General features: G+C 38.7%; 1 protein-coding gene across 5 annotated transcripts; it reads left to right on the forward strand.

Moving 5' to 3' along the window:
- Positions 1 to 11,621: 11,621 nt before the first annotated feature.
- LOC136224488 (uncharacterized) lies at positions 11,622 to 17,794 on the forward strand. Of its 5 annotated transcripts, none has more exons than XM_066012838.1 (9): positions 11,622 to 11,734; positions 12,449 to 13,578; positions 13,759 to 13,950; positions 14,036 to 14,098; positions 14,182 to 14,241; positions 16,179 to 16,274; positions 16,572 to 16,646; positions 16,726 to 17,016; positions 17,189 to 17,794. In XM_066012838.1, exons 2-9 carry the CDS (start codon positions 12,462 to 12,464, stop codon positions 17,398 to 17,400), a joined length of 2,106 nt encoding a protein of 701 aa, XP_065868910.1. In that variant the 5' UTR covers positions 11,622 to 11,734; positions 12,449 to 12,461; the 3' UTR covers positions 17,401 to 17,794. The 5 variants fall into 5 exon arrangements, with proteins under 5 accessions (XP_065868910.1, XP_065868909.1, XP_065868907.1 ...); XM_066012837.1 differs by having other exon boundaries at positions 13,756 to 13,950; positions 14,039 to 14,098; positions 17,189 to 17,793; XM_066012835.1 differs by having other exon boundaries at positions 13,756 to 13,950; positions 17,189 to 17,792.
- The last annotated feature ends 3,088 nt before the right edge of the window (positions 17,795 to 20,882 follow it).

Raw genomic sequence — 20,882 nt, forward strand, 5'->3', positions numbered from 1 at the left:
CCTGATAATCCTCCTCATTCCTAAAGCGAGGGCCATCGTTCACCTCATTCTCAGCGTGTTTACTGCCATTTTTATCATCTCCCATGGCCAGCTTAGCTAACTGGGCCGCTATCACTGCTAACTGCTCATTAATGTTGTTCACAGAGTTTTCCAATCTGGCTACTTTTTCATCGGTCGCAGACATACCGGCTGAAGACTGAGTATACTCGGACGAAGATGATTCTGAAGCCACAACTGCCGATTCAGAACTGTCAATCTGTAACTGATCAAACTGCCTAACTAGCCGACTGCTATCTCGGTACCACAATCTCTTAATGATGACGTCTGCGCGAACGGTATCCATTAGTATGTATGCATGATTATATGCATGATTCGTGGTGTGTGCGTTTATTTATTTACGATTATAAGATAAGAAGAACAAACGTTAGTTCTATTTACACGTATCACAACATCTCTCTTCCACCCTTATTCCTCCACACACTCGTTGGTCCAGGTCTCTTTCCTAGGATTTTGGTTTTTGGCTCACCTTGCGGTCCAGGGGACGCGTGATGCCATCGATTATTGCGGAAAAGTAAATCATTCATCAGACAACACAGTTCGTTTTGACGCATCCACGTCTGGTGACTAAGAAATTGACCAAGTTGGATTGTCCTTTCAGAATAACTCGTCTTTTGTCCTTTTGCGAGACACATTAATTCGGGTTTTGACTCCCTTTGAGCGCATCTCAGTTTTTAGACGTGGTTCGAGTTATTCTTCTAGTTCAATCGTTCGTTATTGTCGATGACTCGTTCCTTTTTGTTCGCGTGGGTTCGTGTCTCGATTTTGGATTACAACGGAATCTTTTGGATCTATCGAGAGACGTAACCACATGTTTATTTAGTGATGGAATCACTTTTGGATTTTATTTTAGGGAACGGACTCATCGCGTAACGCGTTTGTTCTTAGCGTCGAGGATCCGTTTGCTCATTTTAGCTACGTGAAAAAGACGGCGAGTCTTATTTTGAGCGCACGGTAACCTTTCGGCTAGCAACAGTTCGTTGTTCTTCCCAATCCACGGGATATATCATCTTAGTGTGGTTATAGAAAATCAACGTTTCGTTGAATCGCGTGCTTATTCGAAGCGAGGATATCACCGTTTTCTTTCCTTTAGGCGCGAATTTAAGCAAACACGTATATCGGGCCATATTTCTTGCAGTTTTGGTAACGGTCGAAATGATCGAGTCGTTAGTCAAAACCCGCAGTCTCGTCCATATGGCGCAATTATATGGTTTGGCTTAATTCGGCTTCGAGATTTTAAACGGGGTATACACTCGTTCGAGGCACGTATTCAACGGCATTGGTTTATTTTCTTTAACTACTCGCGGGATTAACATATATCGTAGATTCAGAATGATTTTGGTCGATTAGTTCATTTTTCTTTTCTTTTATTTTCTTAGTCACCTTTACGGACACATCCATTTCTCTTAAGAACGACACGAGGCATAACGTAAAAGCTCGTCTTTCATTCGGAAGGGACAGGCTACTTGTGCGAAACTTTTCACGTTATGACAGGGTCGTTCAGGATAGAAATGTTCTTCGTTTTCGTTTCGTCTTGATCTCGTTTTATCCTAATTTATTTAAAGAATGTGAATAACGGCTACTGTTAATATAGTCTTTTGTATCGAAATGTAACTATCCTTAACACCGAACCGATTCATACTAATACGTGCTTACGTCATAACGCATTTCCTGAACACGTGCCTTCGTCGGGACACCGAAAGGGACAAGGCGGGTCGCACATGTTCATTCATACGAGATAACTAAGTCGTCTTTAGTTCAAATCGTTTCGATGTTTTTTTAGGGTAATTAGTATGTCGATTCATAAGTATATATTAACACATCGTCCCATTTTCTTTACATACTTTAGGATTAGATACGTATCATGGCGGTTTGAAAACACGAACTGATTCATTTATCACATCAAAAATAGTAACGGGTAATCCTATGAAAACTTCTAAGGCTACTATATGCTGACACGGCTGACCGCGGGACCTCACAGGACCGCACAGATTCGCCCCTAACGAATGGATGGGGACCCTCTGGCGCCTTACTGTAAGGGGGAACTTACGCTAGCCTCTTTCGAGCGACGAATGGACTCTCGCTAGAGGTTTCACGGAAATTACCCAAAGGGTTTGCAATAATGCACATGAATGCATACGAAAAGAAGTAAAACGATCCGTCCCCGTTAAGGGCTTAATACACGCCTTCCGGAATCAAATTTCTCACTTCCCCAGCAGAGTCGCCACTTGTTAGACGAGGTGTCGCGGCCTAATCTTCCGGGCGGACCGGGGGGTGGACAACCTCATGGCGACGTAAGCGGTGATTGGCGCCGAAAGCAACCAATCGTGGAATCAAGCTGCTCGGTAGGACCGGAGCTCGGAGATATGGAAGAGTCGCCACCCACGAATGGGAAAATGAACACCGATCCCTTGCGGGAGACCGGTGTGGGTTCGGGAAACTTAGGTACGAGACGAGAAGGCTAGCTCCTTTCCGGAGAAATGCTACTAGGCACCCCGACATCGCCCGGTTATGAACCACCGGCCTCCTACTCAGCATGTTAGGCGATAACGGACTAATCGTATACTTCTTTAAGTTTAAAATTCATTTGAAACCCCTTTCTTTCTCTTTTTAGAAACCGTTTTGAGCATATATTATTGAAAAGCCACATCAGTAAAGAATCACCCATTTATGTTTATACATACACAGAGAGGGGGAAGAAAGAAGTGATTTATTTACACCCGTATTAAATGTGATGTTGTGTGTTCGTTCTACATTAACTTATTTCCCCCAAAACGAGTTCATTTACATGGTTCGCACCTTAATCGCCGTTGGAACGATTTAGGTGCGTTTTAAAACCCCGTTTGATGAAATTTACCCGAATCGCCGTTGGAACGACTCGAGTATTTGAAAACTTTTGAGATAAAAACCTTTTAATGAGAAAACATGGTTTAAACATACAAGTCAATTTTATTTTGTACAAATTCTTTGAGAAAATGATTCAAAACTCTATTATTCACAAAGAAAATGATTTTAATTACAATGATCATTTAATCCGCCTTTGGAACGGATTAAGGTTTTAAAACGTGATGTTTTGGGAAACGATTTGAAATATTAACAAGAATGACTCTATTTATTTACATTAGAAATCTAAAAACTCATTAGTTTAAATAATTCAATTGAAAACTCTCTTTTTATGATTTATTTTCCCCACTTATTTAATGGACTCTTTACTAATTATAATTACCATAATAACCCATTTAAACCACCATCCATACTCAAACAAAGTCCACTTGAAACATGGACCCATGATTAAGCCCAAAAGAATAAAGAAAGCAATTCTAACATATATATATATATATATTTAAATCAAAAATAGAATATGAAAATAAAAGTTAATACAAAAGGAACTATATGTATATAAAAATAATAGGTACAATATATCTATACTTTGAAAATGTGAAAATAGTAAGTAAATCCTATAACTAAGAAAATAACATTTACCCAAAAATAATTTCATTCAATAATCAAGATAACCCAAATATCCCAAAACTATATATATGTATACATAACTAATATAGTTTCAAATATCAAAAATGACACATATTAATATTTATCCATTATTTCTCAAAATATCAAGTAACTAATATTCAAAACATAGCCTAAATCAATAAAAAGGAAATACATATATATATATACTTATACTCATATTGTAAAATAGAATAAAAATGATATACAAATATTCTAAAATAAATATATATGCTAAAGTTCTAAAATAATTTAAAAAACATATATTACGTAATTATACATATATATACTAAGGCTCAAAAGCTTAAAAGTTAAGAAAAAGGGACTGAAATGGCATTTTCTACATTTTGGCAGATTTACAGACGGAAAATCCGTTGGTAAACAGCATTTAGTGACAAAATTGGTAAATTACAGCAGCACTTCTAAATATTTCCAGATTTATTCAACAGCTTTTAAATTAAATCTAATTCAATCATTTTGGATTTCCGAACTACCAAAAATGGATCATAGTCGAAAACGGAAGTTCCTAAAACGACGTTTTTATTTTAAAACATTATTTGGAAATTTCTTTTAAATTAAAATGTTATAATTACAACGTTTTTGATACCCGAACTACCTTTTTATCGGATCACGGTTCGTATTGGGATATCAAAACGAGGTTTTTTATTTTAAAACCAAACCGAATTTTATTTAACACGAAACGAAAATTAAATAAATACGCTAATTAAATAAAATGTGACAAAATAAATAAATGACAAAATGAATAAAAACTATAGTATATAAAAAAAGAAAATAAATAGGAGAAGAGAATAAATTAAATAAAATAAAGAGTATAGTCCTCGGATAATACCTTGAATTCGGTATCTGACAGTCGAAGCCGATTGATTCCACGAACCGCGAGTTTCCGTTTTTTTATGAAAAATTTAGTAAAAATTGAACTTAGGGAATTTGGAGATTTTCAATTTTTAGGAAAAAAAATGTTTTCTCCTAAAAAAATCAACTTCTTCTCTCTAGAAAAAATATTCTAGTGTGAGAAGCTCTCCCTTCCTCCCCCTTTTTTTTGCATGGGGATCCGTGCCTTTTATAGGCAAACGGGTCCCCGGACCAATGGGCGACGCCCAACAGAAATTGGGCGTCGCCCATTGGGGTTGGGCGGCCGCCCAACCTAGTGTTGGGCTACCGCCCAACCTTGTTGGGCGGCCGCCCAACAATCGTTGGGCGATCGCCCAACGGCGTTGGGCGAGCGCCCAACCTCCGTCGGGCGTTCGACCGACGTGGTTGGGCGCCCGCCCGACGACCCTCGGGGCGTGCCTCGAGCCATCGGGCGTGCGCACCCCGCGGCCGCCGAGCGCGCGTCCCACGTCGCCGGACGCTCACACGTCGCGGCCGCCGAACGCGCACTTCGCGCTACCGGGACGTGCGCTCAGCGGCCCACGAGAGCGCCCCCCGTGCCATCGGACCTGGGCATTGCTCGGACGTCGAGAGCGTGCCACTTGCGGTGCGTCCGACGGACGCCGAGCGCACGTCCCGTGCCGCCGAGCGGGCGTTCGACCATTGTCGTCCGCGTGCCGGATGCCGCTAAGCACCCGCGCCGTGCCGCTAATTTTCCTTCGCTTATTATTCTTTATATATTTTTTGTTTTTCAAAACTTCCGGAATCAATCATTTCAACCGTCTGGTTTTCAGGTTTTCGTCACAGGTCCTCCGACTCAGTGTCTACAGGTGCTTTCAGGGGCTCTATCTCCTTGCAATTTTGTTCATAATGCTTCATTTCCATCTCACTTCCTCTATGCGGACGACATTATAATTTTTCTAAAGGCTTCACATTGAAACATATACGAGCTGATTGTATTTTTTGAAGCTTATAGGTATGTGTTTAGGCAGAAGATTAATAAGGAGATATCAAAATTTTACCTGGGCAATTCTATCTCTCATTCGCGGGCTGCTAGATTTAAACACATGTTAGGTATGCCTTAGGGTTCCTTCCTGTTTGTCTATCTAGGTGTACCACTCTTCGCTAGTGCTCCTAGGTGGCGTTATTTACAGGCCTCAGCTGATAAAATCTTATAACAGCTCGCTTTTTGAAATGGTGCTTCTCTATCAATGGCTGGTCGGCTAATGCTAATAAACTCGATCATTACGAGCTCCCCAATTCATTGTTTCTCGGTGTACAAAAGGCCCAATGCTTTACTTAAAACACTTACCTCTACGATGCATAATTTTCCCAGGACATCCAATGTGGCCAAGCAAAAGCTTATGTGTGCCTCTTGGATAACTTGTTGTACATCAAAAAATGAGGGGGCTTTGGGCCTTCGTAATTTGAGGTGATGAAGAATGCTCTTCTTCACAGGTTGAATTGGTTTTTATTGTAGGATTCAGGTTCACTATACAGCCTCCTAAGAAGGCGTTTTCTTTGCCCGAATGGTCTCCCCAAACCTTTCTCCTCTTCTATCTAGAGCTCTCTCAAGTCTTCCTTCAGTCCTTGATCATTGTAATCTCTTTGCTGATTGGATTGACAACATGCAGTTTCTGGACTTAGGGTTTGTAGGTCCAGGATAAACTTGGTTCATGGGGTCTACAGCTAGAACCCGAGTGGCGTGTAGGCTTGATCGAGCCCTTGCTTCTTTGGACTGGAGAAATCAGTTTCCGAAAGCTTATGTTAGAAACCTTCCTCGAAACCATTCTGATCATGCCCCTATTCTCATTGATTTCCAGGGTCAACAACTTTCCGGGGAGGGTAAGCCTTTCCATTTTTAGGCGGCTTGGCTTCAGCAGGATCGATTCATGGATTTTTTTTGACAGGAACTAGGACTCTAACTGTGGCATTGTGGATAGCCTTCATTCTTTTGCCCCTCGGATTTCTGATTGGAATTGGTTCATTTTTGGCAATATTTTTACCCTCAAGAACAAACGGTATCGGTGGCTTGATGGGAACAGATTCAAAGTGCATTGTGAACAGATTGAAGCCTCACCTGCAATCTACTATCAGTCCCGTGCAGTGCAGTTTCATTCTAGGTAGGCAAATTTCTAACAATATCATTTTGATTCAAGAGGCCATCGATTCAATGCGGTTTAAACAAGGAAGAAAGGGGCAAATGATTCTGAAACTTGATCTTGAGAAAGCCTATGACCGCATTAGCTGGCAGTTTCTCCATGAGACCCTTGCCCTTCTTTGTTTGAGTCCCCACTGGATCCAGCTGATAATGAGCTGCGTTTCTGCCTCTCCTATGAGTGTTCTTTGGAATGGGAAGAAACTGTCGAGTTTTGTACCCTCTCGGGGTTTAAGACAAGGCAGTCCACTTTTGCCATATTTATTTATACTATGTCTTGATAGATTTAGTCATCTCAATAAGGACGCCATCCAGTCAAAGAACTGGCATCCGATTCGTTTATCTCGGCGCAGGGGGGGGGGCTCTCCTCTCACACACCTTTTTTTGCAGACGGCATCATTCTGATGGTTGTTGCCTCCTCCACTCAAGCAGATACGATCTGGGATATTCTCAACACCTTTTGCGACTGCTCTAGACAAAAAGGTAAATTTGTCAAAATAAAGGGTGTTCTTTTCTAAAAATGTTTCTAATATTTCCAGTCGAGGTATTTATGATGTCCTGGGGTGTCTTGGACTACGGACCTGGGCAAATATCTAGGGATGCCGATGATTCACTCACGGGTCAGTAAGCACACGTATCAGTATGTGGTGGACCGAGTTTGGAATAGGGTTTCAGGATGGAAATCAAAATGTCTGTCTATAGCGGGTAGAATAACCATGATCAAGGAAGTCACTACTTCAGTTCCTAGTTATGTGATGTAAACTTCTCTTCTTCTTTTAGGCACCTGTAGGAAGATTGACTCCATCAATCGTGCCTTCCTATGGGGATCCTCAGGAGAGACACGAAAAATTCATAATGTCAGTTGGAATAAAATCTATCAGCCGAAAGGGAATGGGGGCTTGAGAGTGTGGGTGACTAGGGATTTTAACCTTGCCTTTCTGGAAAAGTTGGGCTGGAAGTTTTTAAATCAGAAATCTCGACCTTGGGTAAGCGTTTGTATGACGAAGTACAGTCATGCTCAAGTGGGGCTCGAGATACTTGAAATACGAAGTCGAGCATGCTCCATTTGGAAAGGCATTATAGCTACTGCAAATGTCTTATAGCTAGGCTTGGGGCGTCTGGTTCATAATGGGCTCCTGACTCACTTTTGGAAAGATCATTGGTGTTGTTCTCAAATTCTAGCTAATAAGGTAAATTGTGACACTATCCCTCTTTCTATCTCTGGTTTTGTTGCCGGGCACTGGCTACATCGTGGGAGGGGGTGGGACTGGAAAAAAATCACCCCTTTTTTTATCTCATACTTCAGTGCTGCAAATTGCTTCTTCCATGACATTCCTTGATGACAGTGAAAGTGATACATGGTACTGGACAAAGGCTGCATACGGTCAGTACTCGGTGGTTTTTGGTTTTTGGAGATGCAAAATCCCAGAAAGAATCCGGGTCTTTTTATGGTTGCTCACCCGCAATCGAGTCTTCACGAATGCGCAGCGGTATAAATGTAATATTTCTGATTCTCCAGCATGTCCGTTCTGCGGATGTAAGGAGACAAACCTTCATTTAGCCCATGATTGTAATTGAATACGGGCTCTATGGTGTCACCTTGTGCCTGCGGGTTTTTAGTAGGTTTTTTTCTCTTGCTCTCTTTTTTATTGGAAGCACTTTAATCTTAGCGATGCAGCCTCACCAAATAATATAAGTTGGCTGGTTCAGTTCGTTACGGGGATCTAGTATATCTGGAAATGGCAGAACTTATGGACATTCGAGCAACATAAATTCGAGGGGGATTTAAAGCAATTTATCCTTAGCCGAGCTAAGAGATATCACTTGCATTTGAAGTTGTTGCCTACACGAATCAATTGCAGAAGCAACTGATATGGATTAGTTGGCTACCACCGGAGGGGGATTGGGTCAAGGTCAATACCGATGGTTCCTGCAAAGGGAACCCATGATTCGCTTCAGCGGGTGGAGTGATTCGCGGGTTCAAAGGGGAATGGCTTGGGGGGTTTCGCTCTAAACATCGGCATTTGCACTATCACTTTGGAAGAGCTTTGGGGGGGGGGGGGGGGGGGCTTTTATGGTCCCGATTTAGATTGGAAATGGGGGTTCTAGAAGGTTATTCTTAAACATAATTCTAAAACAGTTCTAGGTCTTTTGACTTATCTAATTGCTAATCATCACCCTTATTATTGGCTTATCAAACCTCGTCACGAGCTTCAGGATAGGCAGTGGGACATTCAGTTTATTCATTCCTATCGTGAAGGTAAGGCGCAAAAGATTGGATGGCAGATTACGCAGGTTCTCTCGCTTTCGTACATTATGAGTTTTGTGTGCCCCTGCAAGCATCCATGATATTCTTTTTCAGGATTGTTTAAGTATTTCTCTTAGCAGGGAAATCCGACTGTAGGCTCGCCTGTGATTTTTATTTTTGCTCCTCGGGCTTGAAGCCATCATTCTTACAAAAAAAAAAAACATTTGTCACAAAAACTAGTATGTAACTATTTTTTTTATTGTAACTTTGAAGTATGATAAAGTGTTTTTATCATATTCTTTAGTTATTTTTAAAATTTTTTTAATGAATATATATTTTTTTTAAAATTTTTTTGCGCACAATGCGCTTACATTAAGAAGAAAGAAAAATTTCCACCCCACCCGGCTGTGATTCGAACCCACGACCTCCCTAGTCATAGGTAAACTCTCAACCACTATGCTAAGAGCTTCACCACTTTTTGATGAATATATTAGTTTAAAATGAAAAGTGTCTTAATAATAATTATATAAATAGACTTAATAATAATCTTTATTCAACGGTAAGATTTTAGTGAACTTTTTAGTATATATATAATAATAATAATAATTGTTCTCTAATTTTTAAAGTAATAACTTTTATTCCATTAATATTTATTTAATAATAATTTATCAAAAACAGTGACAGAATCCCCACCACAATTTGGGTGAACTGGGATCCGCCGGAAGAAGGCTAGCTGAAGTTAAATACTCACGGTTCGTGCAAAGGAAATCCAGGATACACTGCATGAGGAGGTTTATTTTGTGACCATCGGGGGTTGTGGCATGGAGGTTATGTGGTTAATATTTGCATTTGCACTGTGTTTATGGCTGCGATGTGGAGTTATATTTTGGCTTACGACTGGCATGGAGCAGGGGCGTGAAGAAATTAAAAGTTGAGATGGACGCTAACTCGGTGATTGATAGTCTAGAGAAGGGTGTTGAGCTCCATCACCCTTTCTCTTGGCTAATCAACCAATGTCTTGACTTCCGGTCATGAGATTGGGAGATCTCATTTAGACATACATATCGGGAGGGCAATCGAGCTGCTGACTAAATGGCGGAATTCGCATGATCATTTTCTTTGGGTCATCACGAGTGTGATGTGCCTCCTGCAGGCATTCAGAACATCTTATTTGAAGATCGTAGTGGAGTGGCTCTCAACCGCTTAACCCGTTTGTAGTTTCCTTCTTGTATTCTTGGGCTTTTTGCCTTCTTACTCATAAAATAATAATTTATAAATTAATAATTTTTTTTTATCAATTATAATAAATATTTACTTTTTTTTGAAGAAATATTAACTTAATTGGTTTGTTATGTACAAAACTATTAATTTTATTAAAAAAAGCTATTAATTGGTTATAAATATATTAATATTTTATCTTAGAAAAAATTAGTATTTAAGGTAACTGTGAAAGTCAATCACCCTCTTATTCTACATAAATTAGTAATCGAACCCTTTAATTATTTAATTTTTATCAAATCAATCCCTTACACGAATTCAGTCAAAATTTAAAGCTAAACTCAGTGCAATTTGAACTGAGTTAAAACTAAAAGATAATCCAAAATCGGGACCAGTTTGAAGAAATAATCCAAAACCCAATTTACTTTTGGATTTCTTTCCGCAATTTTCAATTTTCGCAACAAAAAAAAAAACTATTCCTTAACATAGAAAAAGGGGTTTTTGTTGCTTTTGAATTTGGATTATAAAAAAATAGCAATTGAGCATCTGCCATGAGGCAGGGTTTTGTGGATAGTAAGAAATTTGTATGGACCCAAAAAATACCACCGTATTATCTTAGTTTTGACTCGGTTAAAAATTGCATTAATTTTAGTTTCAGATCTTGACCCAGTTTATAAAGGACCGATTTGATGAAAATTGAATAATTATAGATCCTGACTGCTAATTTATGTAAAATAGAGTACTAATTGATTTTTATACTTGAGGGTCCAAATTGACTTTATTCCTATGATAAATGAATCATAAATTATAAAAAAAAATGTTAAACACCATTTAAAATGATATGTTACTGATGGATGGTTATGACTACAAATGTTTTAGTTGGCAAATTTATTAATTTCCTTAAAAAAACTACTCCCTCCATTCTCAAATAAATGTCGTTTTAGATAATTGTTTTTGTTCTTTTTTAAATGTCGTTTTCGTTTTTCAATAAAATTTAGTATAGTTTTTTGGTCTAAGCATTTAAATTTTATCTTGATTTATGTGTTTTTTAAGCTTTCAAAGTTTTTTCTCTAACTATTATAGGAGAGAGAATTTTTATTTAGTTAATCCATGTAAATTTATTAATTTAAGTATATATTAATTGTGTTTCTTAATTTGTGTGAAAAACTCTAAAACGACACTTATTTGAGAATGGAGGGAGTATTAATTAATTGGTTAAAAATAATTACTAGTGTTTTACTTTAGAAAAAGTATTATTTTAAGATGATGAATGACCTACAAACTATCAAAAAAAAAAAAAAAAATGTTACACACCATTAAAACTAAAATTAAAATGACTTGTTATTAACGCGGGTTATAACATGTTATTAAGTGGCAAATTTAATTTCCTAACTAGCACTATTAATGCTGTTGGAACTCTGCAACTACAAAAACCGCAGCCACGTTAACATGGGTATCTGAGATGTCACTCGCTCACTATGCAAAATGTGCCATGTCATCACAGAGGTTGAGTTGGCGGGCCCACAATATATCCGTTTTGAAATGGTAGTAAGAGGAAGTGGGACCCACACCGAATCCTTTAAAAACTTCTATAGAGCCCTAAACCCAACCCAACACAGTCTCTGCTCTCTCTCTGCAATCACTCACTGGTGGTGGTAAGTGTCCTTTTACTTCAATTTCTATTTCCTTTTCTTTTCGTTTTGATGAATTTCGCCATTGACGTATTGCTTTTGTATGATTAGGTATTTTGATGTTTCAATTTATATGGGTTTTCATTTGCGATTATCAATTTGACGTCTCTTTCCCCTTTTCTGTATTCCCTTCTAATTCTTTTCTGTTAGCTGAATTTCAACTTGTATTTCTTTCCTTTTCAACTTTTCTATTTTGTCTATTTTAATTGATTTTTCTTTCTCGGTTCTTCGCTTGGCTTTTCTACTGGTTATGGGTTTTTCAATTTGCAGGGTATAGTTTCAGTTTTTATGCGATTATTCATCCTCATTGTTCTGCTTTAACTCTTAACAGTAGTTGTTTCTCTTAAAAAGCATGTAAGATATAAGAAATTGATACTACTGTTAGGTGCCTTGCTAATTTATGAAACTTCATTAATTTTTCACGGTGTTCTGGGTTCTTGTTTATTTTATGCGTTGCTTGAATATATTCCATTGAGTTCTGGTAGGGATTCTATATTTGCTGCTTCAAACTATCGATAGTTTTAGAAGCCAGTCTTAGAAAGTTCCATATTTGGTTGTGTATCAGTGAGACAGGAACACTTTGTCTCGACTTGACTGGATTTCAGATTCTTGTATCCTTGTGGGGATGTATTATATCAAATGTTCGAATGCATGTTTAACTCTTTCACTTTCCCCCAGAACTAGTTATGCAATGACAAGTGAAAATCGAGAACAAGGAGGTGAACGCCAACTTTCTGTTTCCTCTCTGCAAAGTAATGAAGAACTTGCATCCTTTCATTTACAGCATGGATCTGACGATCTTGCTGGTATTTCCAATACAGAAGTGGAATCAGTTCGTTATTGTTTGACTACAAATGAGCATTTAGTTCCTCAATCTTATGGACAGGGAATGCCATTCAGTGGTGATGTTTCTGTCTTTCACCAGCCTGGCCAGGATTACTTAAATAAGTCTGTTTCAGATTATTCAGTTTCAATGAGAAATGTGAAGGAAAATGATCTTGAGCATGCTTTTGGGGATTCAGTAGTTTCGGCTAATATCCATTCTAATGATCTTGAAAGCTCTCAGACTGGAAGAAACGTTATGGTCAGTGGGGCTTCTGTAGTCAGAGGTCTACAATCATGCAAGCCAGGTGGAGAATGTAATGGTGGCATATCATTATCTGCTCATAATCCAATTAGTAAGAAATTAAGTCCAAACAGCTTATTGATGGACACATCTGTTGGAGAGACAAATGATAATAATACTCCTAGGCCTTGGCTAACTCGAAATCAATTCATCGGGGCATCTAGTGCATCAGCATCAGGCCATAACCCAACCATTGGAGAATTGGCAGTGAGTAACTTTGTCACCACAGGTGCAGCTCAACCTAACCGTCCTGGAGTACTTGATGGGAATTTCCTGAGTCTTGGATGTGGAACTTTTGAAGAGACTGATTCTAAATGCGGTATCCACTGCCCGGACAGTGAGCAGATCACTGGAGGAGCTCTTCTTCCTTTGTTCAATACTTTCCCTGATCAAAACTTTGCTAGAGGCTCTTTGAATTGTAGTTCTACCATGGCCAATGGTATTTCTAGTTTCCTTAATTGTGCTGGTGGTTATAGAAACTTAACAAATGAGGATCCGTACCGAAAACAGAATCTTGGTCAAAATGGAAGTGGTTTTCCTCATCAAGCATGGAGGGCTAATGAACTTCCTAATCCATTGGCGACGCAGAATGTAGAGGGCTCTTTTAATCCAATGCTGAATGCGAGGAGGCTTTCACATCAAGCACCTGCAACGAATAGAGATATATCTTCTGAGAGTAATGGTGAGTTCGCCTAGCTATCTAGGATTGTGAACGGTGGGACCTTATCATTGATTAGCGACAATATCATCATATTCCAACCAGCTGGAACTTAGGATAGGGAATATAAGGATTTGTATATACAGATCATTACACAATCTTTCAAGTTTTGTCAACTGACTTGTCAATGCCTTGTTGTAGTAGGATTGCTTAATGCTGCATGGCTTAGGGCGACCATGATCCCATCATCACCTTCTATAGTTGGGTTTACTCAACCTGCTTCTGACCGACTGCAGAATCCACCTCTAACAACTGTCAGGAACTTCTCACCAGGGCCTGCTAATGCTCCTCCCTTTATTGGAGTTCCAGGAAGCATGGCCTGGCATGGTCAGTCAGGTGAGATATGGATCTCAGCATTCCTCTTCCACATGAGATTTATGTTTTTATTTTGCTCAGCTTTCTAAACCAAATCATTTTTCAGTAGGTCCTGTTACAGTTCCTCGCAATGGTGTACCAAGAGGCATGGTATCGCATGGTCAGTCTGGTGAGAAATGGCTCCCCCATTGTTCCAGTTGAGATGTAAATGTTTGTTTCATGGAGCTTCTAAACCAAATTATTTCTCACCAGGTCCTGTTGTGGCTCCTTCACCTGGGGTTTTGAGAAGCATGCCCTGGCAGGGTCAGTCAGGTGAGACATGGACCACTGTTACACTTTAGATGTTATGTGTATTGCATGCAGCTTTAATACCAAATCAATTTTATAAGTTGATATTCATTTTTTCCTTATAAACCCTGTAGAATTTTGACATTGAGGCCCGTTTGGTACGCTGTAATGAACGTTATAATGGAATGCCCATTACAATGGATGCTCATTACCATGTTTGGATTAGTCATATTGTTTTTGGCATAATGGAACAAAACCTAATAAGTTCTTAACCATCATATATATATATCTATATAGATGATGTTCCCATGCATATGAAAATTTGAGAATAATTGAAATTTTTAACTACATTTAATGAAGCAAATATAAGTATTGTAATAGTAATTACATTTCACCATTTTTTTTTTTAAATTTGTCAACCAAACATTGTAATGGAATCACTATTACATTCTATTACATTACAATTTTGATTACGTTACAACATTGATTACATTACATTGCATTACAGCGTACCAAACAAACGGGACCTAAGAGTTTCTTTTGGCTGCACGAATGTCACTGTCTCATTGAACTTGTAATGGTAAATGTGATGGATTATGTTTAGAAGTAGAACATGCCTGATAATATTTAAAATATAATAAATTGTAAATTTTAAAATCAAAATGCAATAAATACGATCATGTCAATGTTCTTTATCATAAATTCTAACATGCAATAAACCTCATATTCTAAAGTTAAAAATGTTCAACTAAACCGTAAATCTAAGTTGACTAATAGCTACTTCTTATCAAAGGTCTCCAACTTCAAGTTCTGCCCTTGTTTGCTTCTTTTTCTTTGGTATTTTACTCTTGTTTTCTGCTTCTTCTTTCCCTTTGTTGCCTATTATGCATCTTTCTCTCTCTCTCTTTTCAGCGATTGTTCAATTTGAAAGCCAGTCTGCTTTCCTTTCGTTTTTGTTTAATTTTGGACACTAGATATGTCTAATCCAACGGTGGAGATTGAACATGTGGGTAAATATTATGAAACGATAAAAAAATAGGCAAAAAGCATAATTAAGCTCGTGAACTTACTGTTTTAAGGATCAAGCTCCTGATCAATTATTTTTCCACATTGAGCCCTTGATCATTGATTTTGTTATGGATTCAACCCTTATTTAACTTTTCCATCGACTTTGGACGACAAGCGTCGTTAAGGGATTCAACTTGTTGACGTAGACATTTTTAGTTCCATGTGACAAATAAAAATAAAAAATCTTGACTAGGGGGAGAGTAAAAAGTAAAAAGAAATTACAAAAATCGATTTCGAGTAGGTTTTTCTAAGCTGGAAATGGAGGTTGGAAGAACATGCTGGAAATGAATTTTGGTGTTAGGGGAGAAGATCGATTTGGCGATTCTGATGATGGAAATCGCGAAATTGGAGAGGAGAAGATCGAGCTTGGAAGAACCTACTGGAAATTAATTTCTATAATTTCTTTTTACTTTTTAATTTTTCATCTCTCCTAGTCAAGAAACTCTTGTTTTTATTTGTCCATGTCAACAGGTTGAATCGCCTTACGTATGTATGCAGCCCAATCTCGGTGGAAAAGTTAAATAAGGGCCTGATCTATAACATGATCAAGGGCTCAATGTGGAAAAATAAATGATCAGAGCTTGATCCTTAAAACAGGTAAATTTCAAGGCTTAATTATGCTTTTTGCCTAAAAAATAACCTATGACACAAAAGGCGCGCCTATAATAACCCTGTCCAGGGGCACAAAGGCGCGCCTTGGCGTTACCAGAGCAACATTTCACGGCCTTGAGCCTTGTGCGCCATTGCATTGCCAGTATTAATTTTCTGTGATTCTTTCTTTTTTCTTTGTAAAGGATATATGAGCCATTGTGAAGCATCTGTTAGATCTAAACCAGTTCATTTCACTGTTTGATAATTCCTTGTTAATTGAGTTGTGTCTAAATCTACTTTAGCAGGTCATCCTTTTAAAGCTAATACAGTTTCTGCCGCTGAAGCTACTGAAAGCAGTCCATTTTCCAAGAATGTCAGAGTTCAGCAACATAGGAAGGGTATCCCTCTCTCACCTGCATCACATTTATGGCTCTCATATCTGTATATGAGAAAGCTTATTTTCTGATGTGATTAGGTTCAAGTTACCTCTGCGAGAATATTTAGTTGATATTGTAAAAATGTTTCTAATTGGAATCTTCATTCTTAATTGAAACCTCAATCATAATGACTGGCGTGCTGGAGTCTTAAACGAACTACATAATTGAATTGAATAACACTAAGAAACCCTATTAAATCTCTTTAAGGATTGAAATGTCAAGCTTATTGTCTGACTTCAGTGGTATTGTTGATGGCAGGTATTTGTGATCAATCTCAAGCATCAGTTGCTTTGAACCCTTCGAAAAGTACACATGCACATGCTTTTATTTCTGGTACTTATAATAATACAAATGTAAGTTCTAGTTCTTTTTTATTTTTATTTTCAATAATCCATGGTAATTTTTCCTACAGAACAACAGATTCGACAAGTTAATGTGCCTCAATCATCCACTATTCTTTCTGGAGCATCTGTTAAGAGGGGTGCATCCAAATTGTCACCTAATGCTCCTGCAGCTCAGCGCAGAAAGACAAGATCAATGATTCCTTCTGTTCCGTCTACGCCAACATTGCACCAAATTGCACAACATATTCCTCCAGCTTCAATTAAGTCTTTAACGCCACACATGTCCCACCTTTTACAGAATCCTGCTCTTCTTCCATCCTTGTTGAGAACTCAGTCAACTCACCACATAAAGTGGCATGGTAACTAAAGGCTTCTCTGATCAAATATTGTTTTCGACATATTTTCAATGCCTAAAATCCACCACCTGCTAGAACTTGCTTTAAAGTTAAAGGGCTTCCTAATGATGTTTATTATTATTTTGGAGTTGTAACGCGTATTGCTATTAGTGATGGAAAATATTATGTGTTGCAGAGGAGGATAAGAAAAGTCCAAGTGGATATCAGTGTCCAATATGCAAGAGGGACCTGTCATATACATCAGAAGGGTCCATGTATCAGCCAGATAAGCTACTGCCTACTTCTGTATTGCCATGTGGTCACTGCTTTCATTCTTCTTGCTTGCTTCGCATCACTCCGGCTGACCAAGCTGGAAATCCCCCTTGTATCCCTTGTGCCTTGGATTGATAATACAAAAGAAAGGGCAAATGAAAGTTTTTGTATACTTCAAGTGTATATAGCATTAGCTAGGAGTGCACAACTAAATGAAAATCAAACCTCTATTATAGTATAGATGCACCAAAGGAGGAATTTTGACATAGAATTGTTATTCTTATTATGTTGGATGATTGATTGTGGAATCACATCACAGAATAGAATAGTGGAGCCATCCCTACACAGATCCATTATTAGATGTTGCAGTACAATCATGATATTATGGAAAGGCCATTTTCATTTGTTTTGTTTTCTGAAACTGACCCAGCATTAGCAAGAAGCTACCTGGTGCTGTGAATGTGATGATACAAGGTTCCATGTCAATCTGGTTAATGATGAACTTGTTATCTACATAATTTTGATGTCGTAATATGATTTTGTGCCTTCATTCTGCTGCCAGCTTCTTTCCCCAATTCCTATGTTTTCTCCTAAACCATCATTTTTAAATAAATATCTACTGCCAGTGCAAATTTTAGTATTTTTGTTAATATAACCTTTTTGCAAATCTAATTATCAATTACTAAAATAATATGCAATAAATTTCTGATATAATGTGTTTCTAAAATAGTATTTTTTTCCTCACTCTAATGTGATTTTTTACATTGTTAAATGAACAAGTTTGTAGCCTAGTGATTGTAGTTCAGTTATTAACACAGATTGTGAGGAAATATCTTAAATTCAATTTTCGTCAAATACATCTGCATAGAGAGGAGGGCGAGCCTTGGCGCAATGGTAAATGTTGTTGTCGTGTGATCAAGAGGTCACGGGTTCGAGTCTTAGGAGCGGCCTCTTCCTAAATAAATTGGCAAGGGAAGGCTTGCCCCTAGAGAGCAAGGGGACGTGTAATGGGACCGGGCCATGTTTTTTTTTTACATCTGCATAGAGAGGTAAGGAATCTTAGATGTGACCAAAAAAATGATAAATTTTGTAAGATGTGCCACCTTAAATGACACCATTCAAATTATTTCATGAACAAATTTGTAACATGTGACACCATTGGATTAAGAAAAATGAATTTACAAATTTCTTATTACAACTAAATACCTTTGCTTCAAGACAAAAACGAAATTATTAAAATTATATGTTATAGTATTCAGTGGCGAATACAGAATTGGTCGATTGGGGGGCCGATTTTACACGTGCATGTGTAATTTTTTTTTTTTTTGCTAAATCGAATTTGTTCCAATTTTTAGAGACATGAGGCTGGAACCACCACAACCTCAAACTTTGTGGAGACAGGATGATCGAAACTACCTGTGATCATGGTGGTTCCGACGACCGGAGAGGCCCGGACCCTCCGGACCCATCCCAGTATACACTCCTGATAAGTATTATTTACTCAAATAAAATATACATTACAGTATCAAAAAAATATAATCATTTTAATATCACAATGAAATAACATATATAATTATACACAGTACATAATTAATTTAGAAATCTTTAGTTATATGAGTAAGTTTACTGAATCACTTTGAGTTTTATATTCCTTGCGATATCAGACTAAATGATATTTCGTGCGTGACGTCATCGCTATCCTCATTGCGGCCCAGGTCCAAAGGCATCCAAGATGGCCCTAATCTCACTTCAACAAGTCTGAAACGATCAATCCCAAGCCCAACGAGCGGCGGCCCATCACAACGCCCAAGCCTCTAACCTCGGCACGTCAAAAGATCTTCTAGAATCCTACGAGACAAATGATTCCTCACAGGGTTTGAACTCTATAAGGAATCAGGAATCCTAGCTCCGTAAGGATTCCCAAAGAAGATGACAACCTTAAACCTAATCATGCACTATAAATACACATGTATAAACACAAGGTTCGATACATTAACTACCATCTCTAAACCATTCTATTCCATTCGGTCCTAAATTAGAAACTGACTTCGGCATCAGAGTGGGTTTGCCGGACTCCGGCCCCATTTGACCTGCATACTATTTTGTAGACACAAACACAACGTCGGATCATCATCATAGTTTGGGCACGTGACCAAGTTCATATTCAAGTTATCATTGGTGCGGTGAGCCTGAAATTCGATTATCCATCGTCTATCAGAATATTAGAGCAATGACTCAATCTAGTCGCGTTCATTCGGAGATCCATCAGAACAACGATCAAGAGGTTAATCAGCAAACAGGGCCCCAACCCTAGTTATACCCTCAGTACCAACTCCTAGTAGAGGAGGTGTCTCGAAGGTTCGCTCAAAACTTGACAGCCATGCAGAAAGAGATGGATCATGCAAAAGCAACAAATGATCTAGAGATGATCTTCGACGGCAGTTGCAGAAAGCAAAAGAGGGCGATCGAGAAAAACCTGAACGAGCCAAGGAGTCAAGTAGGGAGTCCACTAGGACTCCTAGGGCCTACTCCCAAAGCCTATCTCCCAAGCGAAGGTATCCTATATCAATAAGCCCTCCTCGGCACCACAAAAGGCGAAAAGATCCAAAGGGCGAGGAAAAGCCCCCAAGCAAGGCAAACACCATTCCCCTTTAAAACCCCGGAGTAACCACCACAAAAGCTCCGAACCAGAAAAGACAAGGGCTAAAGAGGGTTCGCCCCTCAGCAAAGAAGATATATTGAAACTCTCAGAGAAGAATTCTTCATGAAAATCCAGTTCCCGAGATGGATATTCAGACTTAGCAGAGACCAACACATCTCTATTGAAAAAGATTCAACACAACCCATACCTCGAGGATTTTAGGTCCCAATCTTTGTACAATATAGAGTGGGAGACCCTATTATCCACGTCAAAAAAATTCGACGAATAATAGAAGAGACCATGGCTACCGATGTTGTCTTATACCATATTTTCCCCACTACTCTGAAGGAATCAGTGACCTTTTGGTATAGGCAGCTCCTACCCGATTCGACTCGTAACTTTAATCAGATGGCAGAGTCCTTCATGAACCATTTCATCAAATCAATACTTGAGGGGAAGACCATGTTAGATCTTAATCGAGTAGTTCAGAATAAGGGAGAAACTCTGACCCATTTCATCGAGAAATTACAGTCCATGGCCATTCAGGTCAAGGAATTTAACATGGGCTGAACTATTGATGTCGTGGCGAGCAATTGCTGAAAGTCGGGTGCTTCCGCAAAGCATCATCACCGCTCGACCAAAAGATTTCCAAGAACTAATGAAGAGAGCCAAAGATTACACTCATTGGGACGAGCACAAACCGAACTCATTGCTTTGAAGAGAGCAGGTCCTCAGCAATGATAAGCGTCCCAGGAAGGAAGAGAGCAATAGGTGAAGCATAGACACACCACCGGAGCAGAGGGATAAGCCACAAGATTCCTTTAATGCCCCCGGAAAGAAATTCTCTTTTGAGTGGAGGACAATAAGATGCGAATCGAATACCCGCCTAAACTCAAGGCAGGCCAAAGTAACGTAAAATATTGCCACTTCCACAAGAGTGAAGGGCACGAGACAAAGGAATGTAGGCAGCGAGAAA

This window comes from Euphorbia lathyris, chromosome 3 (genome assembly GCF_963576675.1).
Source record: "Euphorbia lathyris chromosome 3, ddEupLath1.1, whole genome shotgun sequence".
Lineage (NCBI taxonomy): Eukaryota > Viridiplantae > Streptophyta > Magnoliopsida > Malpighiales > Euphorbiaceae > Euphorbia > Euphorbia lathyris.

Excerpts from the sequence above, each read along its gene's own strand:
- LOC136224488 (XM_066012835.1), top strand. The coding sequence starts at position 12,462 with ATGACAAGTGAAAATCGAGAACAAGGAGGTGAACGCCAACTTTCTGTT. Across the intron at positions 13,951-14,035 it reads GGCCTGGCATGGTCAGTCAG|TAGGTCCTGTTACAGTTCCT; the intron begins GTGAGATATGGA and ends ATCATTTTTCAG. Across the intron at positions 16,647-16,725 it reads TGCACATGCTTTTATTTCTG|AACAACAGATTCGACAAGTT; the intron begins GTACTTATAATA and ends TTTTTCCTACAG.